This window comes from Marmota monax, unplaced genomic scaffold, assembly GCF_021218885.2.
Source record: "Marmota monax isolate L192 unplaced genomic scaffold, Marmota_monax_Labrador192_F-V1.1 WCK01_AAM20220418_F8-fsc00135, whole genome shotgun sequence".
In the NCBI taxonomy this organism is placed as follows: Eukaryota; Metazoa; Chordata; class Mammalia; order Rodentia; family Sciuridae; genus Marmota; species Marmota monax.
This window is the reverse complement of record NW_026694339.1, coordinates 1,148,796-1,167,647: the sequence shown is the minus strand read 5'-3', so window position 1 is coordinate 1,167,647 and position 18,852 is coordinate 1,148,796. Positions and strand designations below refer to the sequence as shown.

The 18,852-nt window shown below is 30.7% G+C and overlaps 1 protein-coding gene across 3 annotated transcripts in view; it reads left to right on the top strand.

Moving 5' to 3' along the window:
• Elp4 (elongator acetyltransferase complex subunit 4) overlaps positions 1-18,852 on the top strand; it is a 257,694-nt gene that overhangs the window by 106,172 nt on the left and 132,670 nt on the right. For all 3 annotated transcript variants that reach the window (XM_046467546.2, XM_058586495.1, XM_058586494.1), the window contains exons 7-8: positions 1,783-1,971; positions 16,673-16,781. In XM_046467546.2, coding sequence (XP_046323502.1) covers positions 1,783-1,971; positions 16,673-16,781 — 298 coding nt within the window. The remainder of the gene's footprint in view (positions 1-1,782; positions 1,972-16,672; positions 16,782-18,852) is intronic.

The window sequence follows — 18,852 nt, the reverse complement described above, 5'->3', positions numbered from 1 at the left end:
GACCCTGTGTTACATATCTTCAGATGCAATCTACTGTAGATTAAAATTATATGAAAAAAAGAAATCATCAATACTGAACATGCATAGACTTTTTTTTCCTTAGTCCCAAATAATACAGCATAACCAGTGCATTTTGAGACAACAGTAGTAGGTAATAGTGACCATAGGTTAAAGTATTGCCAGTTTTAGTTTCTTAATCTTTGCATTGTATTAGATATTATAATTAACCTGGAGATAATTTCAAGTATTCAAGAGGATGTGTGTACGTAAGTTAAGCAAATACTGCATCATTTTATATATAGGATTTGAGCATCCACAGATTTGGGTATCCACAGGGGGCCCTAGAACCAATCACCCATGGATACTGAGAGAGAACTGTATGTGTTGACTGGAATCTACTTTGTTTCATAGTCCAGATCAAACAGTCCCAGTGTTATTCATTTCACCTATTGTTCCCTTGGATTTTCCTCGTAACATTTCAGTGTTTCATTCATTTTCCTTACTTTTCTTTGTCAATAAATTCTACTTGAAAAAAGAGCTCACAAATTCAATTTTCATCTATAATATCAGAGAAATAGATAAGCTATGTTGGACAATAACTAATTGGTTAAAAATCTTATTAGTTGTTTTTATAACAACAACTTGTAATAAATTTTAGGATCCTGTTTCATCATAAATTATATTTAAAGTGGCACATATTCCAAATCATGGATTTAAGAAAGAACATATTATTTTTCCCATTCGAATTATAATAATGATTTTCCAAATATTTTCGTGTGCCAAGTTTTGTTAACACGTCTTTCTTTTGCCCAGAAATTTTGTTAGATTTCTAGGGAAAGCATTTACAAAACATTTGTTCAGTTAAAATAACACAAACAGTAAAATTTATTATTAAACACATTTATTGGCAAACACTTACTGACAATCATCCTGGGTTTTCTTTAATGATTTTTAAATATTCTTTCCCCAAGAAATATCAATCACTATTATTATGACATTAATGTCAGTAGGCTCAAATTCTAAAAGTTCAACTTTAAAATTTTATGAAAATGTTGAATTTTTACTATTATACAAACAGTCTCAGGAGGAAAACCTAGAGACAAGTGTAAAATATAAAACCAAAGTGTTTCACATCTTAACATCTTAAACATTTTTCAAAAAAGATCAGGCAGTAGATAAAGTTAAATGAGAAATATTGAGCAATTTATAATTTATTGAAATATTTATAGAATTTTCAAATTTTCTAAATACTAAGGACAAGTTTGCAAGCATTCAATTTTAGATTTTTCTCTTTGTTTCCTGTGATCCCTTACGTATTAACTGCCTCCCACATAATTCTTAGCATAATCACTGATAAAATTTAGACACAATTGAAAGCTTAAGTATGTCATACTCTTTAAATTTTCCAAAAATGGTTAAAATCGGTTCTATTGTTTGTTTGTTTGTTTGTTTACTTATTTAGAGACAGAGTTTTTCTATGTTGCCAGGCTGTCCTTAAACTTCTGGATACAAACATTCCCCTTGTCTCACCCTCCTGAGTAGCTAGAACTACAGTTACGCAATCATGCCTGGTTTAGTTCTGTTTTTCTTTTTGTATATATACTCTTGTAATCTAAAAGATTTCCTTTATATTACCTTATTACTAATACAGCTTGAATTTTTAACATATTTGTTGACATTGTGTTCCTGGTGTTATAAATAAAAATAAGAACTGGCTAATAAAAGAAGTATCCTATCAATTAACAAAACTTTATGTGTTTACTTCCCTCCCATTTATTTTAGAAAAAACAGAAAAACATTTTAAGAATAGGAATTCAGAATCTTGGTTCACCTTTATGGGGAGATGACGTTTGCTGTACAGAAAACTGTAACAACAGTCACAGCCTTACCAAGTTCCTCTATGTTCTCCGAGGTCTTCTAAGAACCTCTCTGTCAGCCTGTATCATCACAATGCCAACACATCTTATCCAGGTAAGACTTTTAAAATTATCCTCCCTAACTAGTGGAGAAATGGTATGATGTTGTGGTCTTAATTTCCATTTCCTTGACTGGGAATAATGTTGTGTGCTTTTTTGCCACCTGAATAACTTTTTTTGTCAAGTTTTTTGTCCATTTTTAGTTGAGTAATCACCTCATTATCAAGATGTATAATTCCTGATACATTTTAGCTACAGTTTGCAATGGCTGTGATAAAAGTTTAAAGTCTTAATGAGGTTTAACTTACCAGTTTTTTAAATAGTTATGGTTTCTCTCTCACTTGCTCAATCTTACCAATCTTGGTCTTCTACAAGATCTTTTTTTGTTTTCTTCTAAATGTTTCATGGTTTGATCTTATACTAATGGATCAATGTATTCCTGTTTGAGTTTTTTATATAATTTTTGTTCATGTTCTCAAACACTTTTTGGTTTCCTTAGTTAATTCTACTTTTCTGTTAACGTACTTCACATGTACTCATTCTTTTTTTATTAGTAGTACTATTTACTAAACTTCTGTTTGCCTCAAATATGTAATTTTATATAATCCCAAATATCTACTACACTGTAGTTTTGTTAAGGCAGGGTCAGATGTTTATACTTTTCTTCATATGACTTTCTGATAATAATGTAACATTTAGTCATACAGAACATTTTAATATTATAACTGAAAAATTTGACATAAAGAGTTACTTTTGACTCCTTGGACAGTAGAATTTATTTCTAATAGTCATGAGAGGATAACTAATTCAGTGTTATCCTTTATGGACTTTGTACAGAATATCCTGAACCTACATTATCTTAAAACTAACGTATGTGTGTGTATGAAATTTCTTTTTCTAATTCTATTAGACATTATACCCATACTTTCATTATGTTCCTTGTTAAAAAGGAACATAAAGTTAATACTTTATGTATTATGAAGTTAATACTTTACTAATAATTTGGTTAGACATAACAAGCTTCTCGATTTTGATAATAAATTAAACCTAAAACAGATTCATCAGATACTGGTGAAAATACTGCTATATTCCTACTACTACCAATTGTGCTATTACTATGAGTATACAGACCAAGCACTTCACAAGCATTATGTCCTTGAATTTTTACCATAAACCTATGTTCTGTGTACCCTATAGGTAGTTTTTAACCTCTGTTCTCCCAAGGTTACCTAGTTGGTAAGTGACGCTGCCAATGTCTTTCCCTGACTCCACACCCCAACATCTTCACAAATAAATCACATACCATCTCAAATCATCACAACAATCCTCAGAAATAGCTGTGGTGTCAATTACAAAGAAGATTAAACTGAGGTTAATTGATTCTCCAGTATCACATGTCTGTTATGCATGGAAAGATGATATTCAAACTCAAATCTTCTTAATTCTAAAACTTAAATTTCTCTCCCCTCTGTCACATTACATTTTATTGTCTTGAATTATTAACTACCTTTGATGATGTAGCATTCCATTAGGAAGAAAAGTTATTGTTCTACATTGCTATTATTCAGCATTTTTAACAAGAAAACTATCATTGTAAAATCTTTGGCAAATTAGATTATGTGAAAGATTAAGGTGAAAATTTATTCCATTCCAGGCAAGAGAAGACAAAAAATGAGTATATGTTTCCTTTTACACAATTGCAAAGAAAAATGATTCTGAAATGAATATATAAATGATTATGAAATGAATATATGTATATATGTAACTTTTCAAACTTATTACAAAGAAACTCCTGGGAGGGAGAGAGAAAAGGAAGAGGAAACACTTTTTAAAAGCTATTTCTTTGGTAATTATTACTTAGAGAAAAGAGGTTCCTGTCCAATTAAGAATGTCTATGACAATGATTTCTTTGCCATTGCTTAAGGGAAACAGTGATTCTATCAGGTGATGTCAAGTCAGCCCATCTTCATCACAGATCAAGTAATGATTACATGATAAGGTAAACTGAATGTCTAAACATAAAAAAGATAACAATTTTGATATTTTACAGCTATATTTAAATCCTTGTGTAGCTAGAAGCAATTTTTTTTAATTTTTGCTTTTCAATGTTCCAATAAAGAGACTACTTTGAGATGGAAGTAATATAACCTAAGGTTAGATTTTGGTGATAAGTTTAATATTATACATGGTGACCAAGAATTAAGACATGTTCTCCAAAATAGAAAGTGCCTTTAAATAACAACAACAACAAAAATAACCTGTACAACCTTCTAATATTTCCACATTTTTCATTCTATTTTCCCTGCATAATTTTGCAAAGCTATCATGTAGTCTCCTGACCCTAATATCACTTGATAGCTGGTGTAGTGGTTGCAGACACCTATAATTCCAGCTAATCAAGAGTCTGAGGCAGGAGGATCCCAAACTCAAGGTCGTCTGGGAAGCATAGTAAAATCCTGTCTCAAAATAAAAACTTAAAAATGGGCTGTAATGTAGATGAGTGGTAGTGTGCTTGCCTAGCATGCATGAAGACCTGCATTCAATCTCTAGTATCATGATCAATCACTCAGTTTCTTCCTCTTTAAATATGAGTCTCTAACCATGTATTTGTTTCTATATCTAAATATTTAGGAGAAAACCAGTCATCATATAAGTAGGGGATAAAGCTCTTTATAACTTTTAAAGACTAGCAAGGAAAACAGTCTAAGAAAAGATTAAGAACTGGAAACAGTATGACTAGAAATCTAATCAAAGATATATCAAACTTACAGGTAGTTAGTATTCTCATTATCTTTACCCAGGCTCACATAGCTAGTAAAGGACAGAATTTAGACCTAAGCATTTTCTTCCTGCCCCTAGTTACTGAACTTTTAACTAGCATGTTATGCTGCTTATTCAATAGAGGTACTAAAATTAAGAAAAATACTAGGTATAAAGTAGTATTCATTGATAGGAAGAGCCAGTACTTTTGGAGGCAGAGAGCTTTTATAAGTTATTTGATCTTAGTCAAATGTTAACTTTTTTTCAGCCTCAACTTCTTCCTCTGTAAAATTTAGGCAAAATATAAAAGTCAAAAGATTAGCAATATCAGGAACTGAGACACTGCTGGCACATAGTAGGCATTCAGTTTATGTTATCTTCACTATATGTTATTTAAACAGACCTCCAAAACTGAGAATTTGAACAGAGATCAGTCTACAATGATAAGATGTAAAGTCTGTCAGTGCAACCAAGGGACTAGCTCATGTGATCAGCATTCACAAGGCCAAGGGTTCAATCCCCAATATAAAAAAAAAAAAAAATAGAAATCTTTAGTTTCCTAATTCTTTTTATGAGAAACACTGGCAGCTTCTCATAGATTAGGCCTGAGACAGACCCCAAGGCATAGATAAAGTTAGATATCCATCCAGATGTATTATCGCCAGGTTGTAACAAAACTCTTTTAATATCATATGTAAATTTCCTTTCCGCTATTACCATTGCCATCTCTAGAGACTAAATTGAAGTTTCAATTGTGATTGAAATGACTAAAGGTAATTTAGCTTAGTCATTTATTCAATGAAGATAGCAAGCACTATTCTAGGCACCCATGGGAATGTAGTATTGAATATGACAAAGTTCCTATTCCCATGGGGCTTTTTTAGCAATGTAAAAGGATGGAAAATAATATATGTAGGTATTTGGATGCTTGGACTTGGATGTTGATAGTAAAATAGTTTCTGGCAGGAATTAGAAATGTAGTTTGATATCCTTGGAAATTTTGTCATATAATTAAGCATCTATAAATAAAGTAACACTAGATTAAAAATACATAAAGTATCTTCATCTCTTAGAGTGCTAAACCAACCAATCAGTGTTCTTATTTTAGTTATTAGCATTCTGTCAGACTTGTACAGTAATGATTAGTTACCCTTTATTGTACTTTTGGCATGCTTCCCATGTTTAATTTCATTGTAGGCAAGGAACACATAGTTAGGGAAATTGCAAAGAGGGGGAAAAGTTAAAATAGGGAAAATAATGACGTAGACTCAAAACTGATTTTAACTTATTGTCATAATAAGACTTGCAAGTAGAATTAACAAAGCATGATTTTTAACTTTGCATTTGAAATATTTTGTTTGGCCTCACAATTAAGCTTGAATTTTTTTTATTTCCTTTGAGTTAAAGATTTTTTCCATAATAACACAGAGTAAAATGACAAGCATACTTTGAAGCACATGTATAAAAATAAACTCCAAACATTTGTTAAGAAAACACTAAAATTATTTGGCAAATATCCTATGAATGACTTAAATCATGTTTATATAGTCTTGAACAATTTTCCCTGTGAAGTAACATTATTCTCATATAATCTCTTATTAGAATATAGTTTTAGTGTCTGCCCAAAGACATTGTACTAAAATGAATGTGAAAATGGCTAAGTTAAAAACAGACTTTGTTACATGCTGAACTGTGGAGTAAAGTGTCATTAGAAGGAGCAAAACTACGGGTGGCGTCCCTATATTCCAGCATTACTCAGTTCCCAGATCCCTGCTGTGTAGTTGTGCCACTCGCCAAGAAGCCTGTTAAAGAGCCCCCAAGAGCATGTGTACAGCCCTCCATGTTAATAGTTAATTGGTGAGGATGGCAAGATGAGAGGACAGCCGAACATGTGGTCTCTCAGACTCAAGCCATAGACAGACCTTTAGTTATAATAACAGCAGCTGCTCACATTCTCACAACTCAACTGTTCAAACTCTGTTGTCAAGTGAAGGTTGTCGTGGATTGAAAAAATTAAAAAAGGAAAGGTGCATCTAAGAAAAATAACCAAAACCCTCTCTTCAAACTCTTCCTACATAGTAGTTTAATTATATTATTTCAACTTTTAAATACTTAAAGTATAAATTTTTGTTTTAAAGGTTGTTATATTTCAGCTACATTGAACATTCTACTGCCTTTTTCCCTGTTTACTATTAGAAATGTCTTCCTTGTTTGAAACTTTTAAATGAGGTGAGGTTTGGTTTGGTTTGGTTTGGTTTTGAAAAGTGGTAACTTTAAAGTAGGTACAAAAGGACACTGATTTTCACATCTAGCAGTATCTGAAACTGGTTTCTTTCTGATCTATAAATCAGAGCTGGCTTATTACTAGTGAAATTTGTCATCCACCTCCAAATTATGCAAACATTTTGTGCCTTTTAAATTGGTTTTATTTTCAATTGCCTGACAGTTGTGAGCTGTAGAAAATGTTGACCAATGACATTTATTCTTTGGGGAAATAAAAACTTAGTTTTGTGTCTTATTTTATCAGCAAGGAGAAAGGAAAATAAATTTTCCCTGATGTGTTTTTTTTAACATAATCTGTGACAAGATTTTATTTTTACTGATTAATATTTCCTGAAACTATCAGGAAATAAATATTGAAAGACTAATATTTGTAATTAAAATAGGAAAGGCTATTCTCACATCTTTCCTTTCAAAAGAAAATTTATTTTTTATTATTGCTAATTTTTATTCAAACCTTCATTAGCTATACTTGTAAAGAATTTTTAAATATAAATGAGAATCTAAAAATCTTTTCCTTAACTGTAATAACAAAGGAATGAAAACTTTTTTGATATTAAGATAAAATCTGAAATATTGTTTCATTTATGAATAATTCTAAGTATTGCAAGCATTTAACATATTTTCTTAGAGAATATTAGTTGGTAAACTAAATTTTCTTTTATTTAGAACCAATTTCAGATTTGAAACAAGACTACAGCCTATCTTGGCGTCATTGGAACTCTCTCAATTAATAGCCTTGTTCAGATTTTTCTCATATAGCCACTGTTGTACAATAAATTGATCTGTAGATTTTTTTCCTCCACTGGTTGATTTAAGGAAACTATTACAGCATTAGTTAGTTTATACCAAAGAGAATTTATTTTCAGACAAAAAACAAGAAGAAAGGGTCTTGTTATATATCTCTTGAATCTTGAATAAAGTTAAATTGTTATTTTAATTGATAGCTTTTCCAGATAATCTGCTATAATATTAAAATATTAGATCTTTGAATCCACTGGAGTAAATGATACAGTATGATCTCATGTAAAGAAATTCAGAACAGATCTTTTCACACCCATAAACTTTTGTGTTCATTCTGAGGGTTTTATCAGCTAAATTCAAAGTCAAGCAGTAGATGGCTTTAGAAGTAACCACTAATATGGAATGATAAAATGTGAACTCCAAAAGTCTTGTGGTTTTTTCCCAATGTGCAAGAACTAAAAACAATTATTTGGTGAGTAAACAACAGATACTATGAAAAACTACAAAATTTTGGAAAGTAATTTTTATATAATTGTTAATGGAGGGCATCATTATAGGAATGCATAACCTCACTTCCTGACATATCTTAATACATTTTTATATTTGTAATATACTTTAAAAGGAGATTATTTAAGAATGAAAATTATAGATTTAATCAGTTAATCAAAGCTGTTAGTTACTAAAGGATAAAGCCAGATATTCTAGGTATGATTTTTTTCATTAATTTCTTCCCTGATCAAGATATTCTCAGCTAAGAATATGCCTTTAGTGTTTCTGGATCTTCTTAACTACCATGAATTTGATTGTAGGAAATTGACATATTTAAAATATGCAAAGAAATAATTTTTAAAAATTGAATCACGTTAAGCTAACTTTAATTTTATAACACATTTTAAATTTCAGGATCTTTATATAGTCTAATAAGTTTTAAACAATCTGTTTTTTCTTTAAAATAGAAAATAGTAGAACTGTGTTTCAATCCTTCTATTATAAGCTTGGAATTTATAAATTCTTATAGCTCTAGATTCTTTTCTTCTGTATCAGACTGCACATACTGGCATCTGGTTAATTTTTAATATCAAATTGTGGCTTGTATGCATTATACATATACTATATGTATCATTTTGTCTTAGTGTAAATATGCATATTAAATAAAATCAGAATATATATTAAATTTCCAGTAAGATTCGTGTTCATCTTTAAAAGGAAACATACCTTTTAGAAACTTTTTATTGCACTTAATCTAACCAAAGCATATTCAGAAATCTTATTATTAAACAATAATAATTTTGGTTTTTAAATGGTTTTCCCTAAAACAACTTTCTTATGTTTTAGTTCATATTGTGATTCATATTTAGTTCCTATTATGCTAGTGGTTATTAGCTACATGGTTTTTTAGGGCCAAACTTTTCAAATGTATCAATAATATAAATAGGGAGTGTCTCCTCACAGAGATTGAGTCATCTGTTTGGGCATATGGAATCTTTGGCTGCTGGACTTCATGGTCTTTATAATGCCCAGTGTCCAGGCATGGACACAATTGTTCTGAGAGCAGAAGTAGGGAGGGACCTACATATTCCGTTCCAATGTGAACATGATAGAAGAAAAATGGAGAAATTATTTTTACATCATTTTTTTATAATAAGCTGTGTTCTGCATCACTTTTTGTATACAGGGAAAAAAACTTTACTTAATTTTGCATTTATTTTACAAATAAAATTACTAAGGCTTTTATCTTTGGTCTTAACAACTACCCGAAAAATATTTGTGAGAAAATGCAAGTTTAGAATTATTTGTATTTACATGCTTGGATTCATACTTTCTCTTAAAGAAAGCTTGCTATCTTTGAAAAAGGATATTTTTCTTAATGTTGAAACAAAATGTACTTGTAACTAATTATAATTTGAAGCTGTTTAAGTATCGGGTCAAATATTATGTCCTAATGTTATGTTTAGCCCTTTGCTATTAATTACATTATTATTACTATATAAAGAGTACTACCTTCTTTAATAATGTTTTCGCACCCTATGTAGTTAATCTTTAATGTTGAGAGGACAAGGGGAGAGATTAAATTAGCCTTGTAACCTCTTTCTTTTCCAGGCTGATGATGGAAAATAAAAGCTCTTAGCCACAAAATGTAACACTTAGAATTAATATTTAATTAGACTAGCAAATTGTACACTGTGGCTGAAAGCTTCCAAAGAGTTGTTAGTGCCACAATTGACCTACAGGTTTAATAATAACTCACTTCTAGAAGCAAGTGCCAGTTCAGCATAGTGGAGCCACTGTAAGAAAGTCCTGAGAGATTAAAATCAGCAAACCAAATGGCAGGCAAGGATTCCTGGGATGGAGCCTTCTGGAAAGCTGGGAGCTGGAATAGCTTTTAAGCCAGGATTCAGATGAGAACAGTGGGTGAAAAAGCTGATCCCTCCTGTTCTGGGAGCTTCTGGTTGTAGGCCAAAATCTTAGAACAGATTTTTACTAAATGTTTTTGCTGCAGCTATTAACTTACATTGAAAATCAAATATCGAATAATTTTTCTGTAAAATTTAACAGATTTTTTGTGTAAACATTAGTTCTTAATTCCTTACATATTAGTACATAATATCTGTAAACTCAGATCATTAGATTATCAGATAGGTTTGGCGCTGTACATCTATGCTGTTTTGCTGTGACATGCTGTTTCCTTGTTCCCTGTATAGTTGATTTATATGGTTCATTTCTATATTATTTCATTATGGTGCATTATGTGGAGCCTGAGAAAGAGATTAGGAAGTCTATAACCCAAGAATTTTTTTCTTCAAGAAAGTATATACATGTATGTGTACATGCATATGTATATATATGTGTGTATAAAAACAAAGAATAATTCAAATGTATGCTTAATTTTAAAAGGCTTTATATTATAAAAGCAATGCTACATTTGCTTATGCTTATGATGTAATTAAATTACAAGATAAATAATTGGACCTCCTGGTGAAACATTGGATCCTTATATATCTGACAAATTAGTGTGATGAAAATATGATACCATGAGTTTGAAAATGTGCAAGTGTAGAACGGCAGAGTGAAAGAGGGACACCTTACATAATTTATTGGTTATATCTTAAATAATTAAAGAAAAGCTAGTCATTAGTTAAAAATTCAAGCAGGTGAGGACATTGCCAGCAGAGGGAGTAGTCCTGTCTTCTGTCAGGTTCCCATCATTTTCCCACCTGCCTCAGCCTTTTTCCCAGCCAGTCTCCCATCTGGACCTGGCTCTGTCTGCCTGTTCCTGATGACAGGCTATCATTTTATACTCAATATGGGATTATTCTAAGCTGATTTTAAACTTTAGTATCTTTAACCTGCCACCATATCAGAAACATCAGCTGGATGCCCTGTTTGATATTTGGATATTAGCACTTTTTTCCCAGTCAGGGTGTGAGCTTTGGACATCTGAATTTCATCTTATGAATTTTAAGTATAAAGTATTAAGATAAAAATTTCTGATTTAGAGATTACTCATAAAATATTTTAAGGATAAAATACAAGCAAATTTCTCTGTGAATGGTTTCTATAATGTGAACTAACTTATGTAAATTTGTAAAAATACCTAAAATAAATTTTGAATATTATGCCATTATTTTATTCAGCTTATTCATCATATTATTTTGCTCATCCCATTTCTGTTTTCAGAATATGTAAAGTTTTAAAATGTTTTATAGAATAATTTATTGAAAAAGAATCAAATTGATATAAATAGATACTCTGTGAAATATGCAATATTAATGTTTCTAAAAATAAAGACATGTATTCTTAAAAAAAAAACCCAGTTGTTAAGAACCAATATTTTCAGACCAAAATTTAAATTACCAAGTATTTAAATATAAAGAAAACACAAAAAGATGTGGCTCCATTGCTTATGCCTAATAAATTACAACATATTCAGCAACTTAACCTTTGAAGTTAAGTATATTTGCCCTTAGCTCCTCATGGATATGTTTTAAGCTTTAGCAGGAAAAAAACCCAAAGTGTTTGTTTTATGATTTCCGTGAATGAATATCATTATGTGAGATTACCACCAGAGAGTTGGATTTAGAATATTTAATTTACAAAAGTTTATCCATAATCTAAAATTAACTGAGTTTGAATAAATTTCAGTATTAAATTTGGAAAGTTTTAATCTAATACTCTCATTAATTTTTATTACAAATATGTATTAGTATAATCTTATCTGATAAAATTTTATTCTTTATTAAGCTCAAATTAATCATGAACAGAATTATTTACCCAGTAAAATACAGATCTAATTCACAGAAGTAAGGCAACAACTGTGGGAAAGATGAAGCAAGTTTTTGAAAAGTTAACACAGTATGATTTTATTATTTTATTCTTGGTTTCAGTAGAATAGAGAACTTAATAAGCATGGAAAAGCAAATACCTCATTAAGTACTTTAGATTTGTCTTTTGATCCAAGTTTATTTTTTGGATTTCATGACAAGGAAATGTCATAAAGTGAGCTCTTCAGTGTACCATACTTGCTTGTGAGGATCTCCAACACGTACACCTCATATCATGTACTGAGGTCAAACATAAAGTAACTTAAATGTTTCTTTAACTGTCTAACTATAACTTAATAGTACTTTCATCCACATCTGATGTTTGTGCCATACTCAAATGGAAGCTCTTCTTTCACATTGTGTTTGTTCTCTTTCTTAAATAGTATAAATTAGGAAACCTAAGAATCTATTCTCATTTGAGGCAGAGCATAAATGCTTTGTTGATTGATTTATTCCTCGTAAGCCCCTTAATAATTCAATTATTGGTTAATTGCTTTTTAATATTCTTTTTAAAATATTTCCCAGAAATGTAATTTGTATTGGTACAAATTATATCTTTTATATTGTTAAGATTATTAAGTCCAAGAAAATAAAGAAATATTCAGGGTTGAAATATTCTCATTGTTCCTTGATAATGCTAACAACTTTTTTAGAAAATGGTGTGAGTTTTATATGATAGTAGTGGAATTTTTATCTCTTAACAATATTTTTAGTTTAGTTTTACAAACTTTTGAATTGAAAGGAAACATTAAATTAATCTTCCTTAACTTAAAATACATTTAATGGATTTAGGGTAACCTAAATAAAACTGTTAACATTCCATAATAGCAAACAGGAAATAATCAAAACAAAATCTCAATGTTATTTTTGAAAATGAAATCGTAATTTTAAAAGAAATGGTAAAAGACCAGACTATCTGATTTGCTATTATTTACAACAACATTTGACATATTTTAAATTTAATTAATTAAGGAATTACACTGCAAGAGAAAAGTTTAAGGGCCTTTTATGTAACTTATTACAATGCTCTTTGAGATTGCCAACAAACTCTTAAAACTCCTGGACACTGGCTCTCTTCTCTTCTGGCTTCCCTCCTAGTCATGTCTTGGCTACTATCCAGAGCTGACAACTTTCACCAGGAGCAAAGGGATATTTGTATAGTATAAGAAGGATTTTTGAGTCATCCCATATCCAGATGGGCAAGGAGGAAGGGTGGCAATATCATTGTATATACTTGGGTGATGTCATTTTGCCACACATGTACTATAACCATTATTTTGTTCATAGTAGTGAATTCTGAATGTCCTTACTCAAATGTTCTTTATTAGAAACTATAAACTTCAAAGTTATTGAAAAATTATGTTCAGATTTATGTTTGAACAAATGCCTTTACTTCTTCATTTCCAACTATATACTTAAGACCAGAGAGGTTTTGCATCTTTACTAATAACATAAAAACACTTAGAAGCTGTTAGGGTGGAAAGATAGAAGTTCCAGTTTCCAAGGCCTCTGCTCCAATCATTATGCTAAAGCTTTCTTAACACTACTGGTTATATTTTGACAAAATGTTATCCACAATGTATTCCTGCTAAACTGAATTATAATTATTATGATTTTAAGGATTTTCTTAAGTTGTTAATTTTAGATTCATTTATGTAAATTTACCTTTCTTTATTTATTTAGAGGCCCATTTAGTGTTTATATTATGATTTGAGACCTTTTGACAAGAATGGTTTTAAGGTAGGATTATATTAATAGACCATATTCCTTATGAATCTTGGACATACAGAAGTTATCTGTAATATATTTTTTAACTTAAAAAATGTACATGTACATACCCAGATATCTTTTGGGTTCCTATGAATAACTAGAAGTTTGAGTGAATTTATCATAAAAATTAAGATTATCTGAGTCAGTAAACTTAAATAAACTTAAATGTCATAGTTACATTTATTTAATTTTTAATTTCCTTTGCTTTTTATTCTATAAATGTGTTTCAGATTCCTGCACAATTTTCACAATTAATCTGTCCGGCCACATTGTATAAACTGTATTGCAAAATAACTATGCAGAAAGCAATAAAGTTACTGTTAAGGGTAAATTATTTTATGATAATAGCATGATTAAAAGTTTATCTTGTTCTAAAACTACATGAAAGCTTTTAAAATAGAATTTAGTTTGTAGTAAATAACTATGATATGAATCTGAAATATAATAAATAAAACATGAATGAGTTTCTGAGACATCTAGTTTTTACATGCCTTTCATATCTGGAATTCATTTGTTTTCTTCTTCAAAGTGTATAGTTGATATTTTATCACCCATAGACTCTATTAAAAAGATTTACAAAGCAGATAAATATTACAAGTTGTTAGTAGTTTATTAATTTTAGGCATAATTGAAAGAAAGAAACAAATGTCAGGTTAGCCATTTAAATACACAGTACCTTGCTTATATACTAGTAGGATGGATATCAATCCCATTATACTTTATATTTATAATTTCTATTATTCATATAGTTGAGAAGGCCCTAGTTGATATCACTGAAATCTAGCATAGTTCTAAAAAAAAATTGTTTTTTACTATTTTAGATTCAGATATTTAGACACAAAGGTTTAGTCTTTTCTTTATAGATAAAAGTAAATCTGACCTTTTTGATTAAGAAATATTGTCAGTAGCCTTTATAAGTGCTTGATCATCTGAGGGTCCATAACAGAAGTACTCTTCACAGTTGAATTTATACTAAAAATAAAATGATAAGATCCTGCTGGTTATTATCCAAGATTCTTCTTGATGGGGAAACCACATGGTTTTTCTTCATCTCCCACTTGTTCTCACCCTTTACTACCAACCCAGCCACACCCCACCCCCACCCCAACATTGTTCAGTACTCAGCACAATGAATCATTTTCAAGTTGACTCATTGTGAACTGTCTCCCAGCTGTTGGAATGTCTGGCAGACATTTTTGTTTGGGTGAAGAATAACTGGCTGAAACCCAACCTGGATGAGTTTGATATAATGGTCTTTGGCTAAAGAAATATTGAGAGGAACATGTTTATGGCCTCTGAAGCCCCTGTTATTCCTGGAGTAGGACCATCCCCTGTGGCACAGAACTGAAAGTAAGGAATCAATCTGGATTATTTTCTCACCATTGAATGAAAAATTGCCTTAGAAAAAAAGAGCATTTCCAAGTCATGTTTGTTTTTCTACTTCGTGTGCCCACATGATTGAAAGTATTAAAGATGATTAAGAAAAATTATTTTTAATGGTCCTTTTTAAGAACACCGGTTCAAGGTCCAAAACATTCTTCATGTAACACCCGTTTCTTCCTAACGAGGAGTTTCAAATACTGCTCTAGGTGTGTAGTTTGTCATCTTTCAAACAAAATGTTTGGTGACACAGACTACTCTGCATTTCATACTAAGTCAGGTAGCATTCTTATACAATCCTTTTAAAGGGAGTTAAGAACCAGTAATACCAGTAAACTCAGTAGTCATTTGTGTTTTCAGAAAATAAAAATCTTTTATTATATTTGACCTTTTCTCCAAAAGAGGATATAGCATGAAACTGATAAATTTTCTTGATTGTTTTACATTTCCCATTCTTTTCTTGAAAGCTCATTTCTAACTGGTTGACATTACCAATTTATAAAATAGGAATTTCAAAATTACAGAATTTCACATACAGCAATGTTTTGATATAGATTTTATACTAAATATTTTTCTAAGGTGATATAGCACATAATAACAATTTTCTGAACTATTACACCAACAGAGCTAGAAGGAATACTGGATTTCCATTAAACAAAATAATGTTTTTTTAAAATCCTACTGGGTATTTGATGACTTTATTTGTATAGCCATGAATTTCTGGTTATTTTAGGAACGTTTACTGCTTACTGACTGATCCGTACTATATTTAGAAACATATTAATGTATTATTTTAATCTTGTAAAATGCAAGATTTCTCAAGATGTGTAGTTTAGCAGTATTTCATCTGCAGTCATATTGGGAAAGAATGAGTAGGCTATAGGTCTAAATGCTAGTCACCTACCATCTTTTCTTTGCCTTTATTGTTATCCCAGAGCCAAATGACAGCATCTGGAAAGAGAAAACAGAAGACTCCAGAGCTAGCCATGTTGCAGCCTCTTAGCTGGACCCTTCCATATTTCTAATATGTCACAGAGAACCTCAGCTGTTATATAGGACTGAGACCTAATCCCAGCTGACAGCTGACAGGGGACTCTTGCCTTAATACTTTATACTGTGCTATCTACTGTTTCTGAATCCTATTGTCTGCCAGATTTTCCAAAGGACACTGGGTGAAATAATTTGAAAAATAACAGTATATGAGAATAAAAGTACCCCTGCCCTTAAAACAAATAAACAATTTGTAATTTATGTTTTCTATCAATTTATGTTTTACTCTCAGTTCTTCAAATTAGAATAGCATACCTATCTGGGTCAGAGTTTTCGATTAAGAGCATATTTTGGTCCAATTTTTAGCCTAAAGTAGTTTTAATTTTTAATTTATTTCTCTATGTTGACATTCTGTCTCCACAACAATTTATCATTGAGTTGGCATTGTGGCAATGTGTAAGTTTTACATGTTTAAGCATAAAATGAATGTTTCATTTCTTTGTTTTACAGAATAAAGCAATTATTTCCCGTGTTACAAACTTGTCAGATACAGTGGTTGGTCTGGAATCTTTTATTGGTTCTGAGAGAGAAACCAACCCATTATATAAAGATTATCATGGTAAGCAGCACCTTTTTAATGAGAAGAGCATGTCCTGGGTGCTTCTAGAGTACCTGGAAGAATTCTCCTGTTCAGTCAGAATATCTACTATAAAGTAGCATGAATTTTCTTTTATAATATAGCTACTAAATATTTTCTGTTATTGGCAAATCTTCCATGGCAACTTGTCATCAAACCACAGTAAGACTAGAGACTATGAAAACTATTTGAAAGGAGTCAAACCCAAGGTCTAAAGCATCTCTTAGATAAACATTTCATTGTTTCAGTGGCTTAAAGTTGCCATGATATCATTCATACTAATTAGCCATGTTCCAAATAAATATGTTAATTCTAATTAACAGCTGAAGTATCCCTGAGCCAAAAGTCCAAAATCTGAAATGCTTCAAAATCTGAAACACTTCTGGTCCCAGGCATTCAAATAACTGTAACAACTCAGTTTAGCGGTATGTAAGAAGATAATATTGTATTACCACTTCGGGTTTTTTTGGTGGGGAGTGGTACTGGGAATTGAACTCTGGGACACTCAACCACTGAGTCACATCCCCAGCCCTATTTTGTATTTCATTGTCTCACTGAGTTACTTAAGACCTTGCTAAATTGCTAAGGCTGGATTTGAACTTGCAATCCTCCTGCCTCAGCCTCCCGAGGCACTGGGATTACAGGCGTGCACCACCATGCCCGGCTGTATTACCACTTTGGTATAAGAACAGGTGAATTCATCAAACTATTTTTAAAACTTTTGTTTTATTTTTTGTTTTTGGAGCTAGGGATTAAACCCAGGGCTTTGTGCATGCTAAGTGTTCTCTCTTCCACTGAGCTACACCCCAGCCCCTATATTTTAGTCATTTGGTTAGTTGAGGAATTTTTTATAAAGATTTTTATACAGAACCATTGAATATTAAAGTTTAGTAGTTGTGTGTGTCTTGAGTCTCAAATCAATATAAAATGTAGTGAATAACAGATTTTTACTTATTTATATACTCTAAATATATATAAAGTATTGCTATTATTATTGTGGAACTACTGTGTTTCCATAGAAACCTCTACTATGTAGACTCACTAGTTTATTTAAAATCTACAATTTTGATTTAGTCAGATAGTGGCAGTTTTTTGTTGAAACCAACATGCTAGAGTCTCCAAAAATGTATTAAAAATTATAAGATAGTTTATATAATTGACAGTGATTTAAGGACTCAGCATACACCCTTGTAAAATGTAATAAAAAGCATAAACTAATAATCAGGCATTTTTTTAAAAAAAATTTAGTTATAGATGGACACAATACCTTTATTTTATTTATTTAGTTTTTTGTGGTGCTGAGGATTGAACCCAGTGTCTCCTACATGTGAGGCAAGCACTCTGCCACTGAGTCACAATCCCAGCCCTAATCAGGTATTTTTTAAAGCTGGAAAATGTAATGTGTGAACAAAAGCTACTGTAAGATAATTTGCCTCTTGTTTATATGCATATGGCATATGCCCAGATTAAACTTATTTATGATGCATTTAATATATAATTTTCACTATTATAGGAAGAGATCTATTAAGATTTGACTAGTTTTAATTTGTTATGATTTATGAGTATTATTAGCTTATGAATTTATTGAAATTGTATTTTATAATAAAAAATATTAGTTTGATTGAAACATTTCATTGAAAGTTTGTATTTTTTGTACTGAAATCTCTGAATTGACACATTATTCCCCACAAAGTATTTAAATGAGTATTTCTGATGACTAATAAAATTTCTGTTAATAAGAAAGATCTGATGATAAAATAATTCATTCTGTAAGTTTTCCTGTTTTAATAACTAAACAAGCACATGTAAATTAAAATTAGAAATGTGCAAATAAAAGTATGGTGTGCTTATTTCTAATAAGTGTATTTTACTAAATTGCTATGTATATTTTTAACTTGTAGCTAAAGGCTATTTTCTTAATAACATCTTTTAAATTGTTTTTAAGTTTGGAAAATTCAGTAAGATATTTTAGTCAGTTACTACTGAAGGGGTTGTTTATGAGGTTAAGCATCTGGAGGTTTACCCTTTCTAGCTAAAACTAATACATTACAAT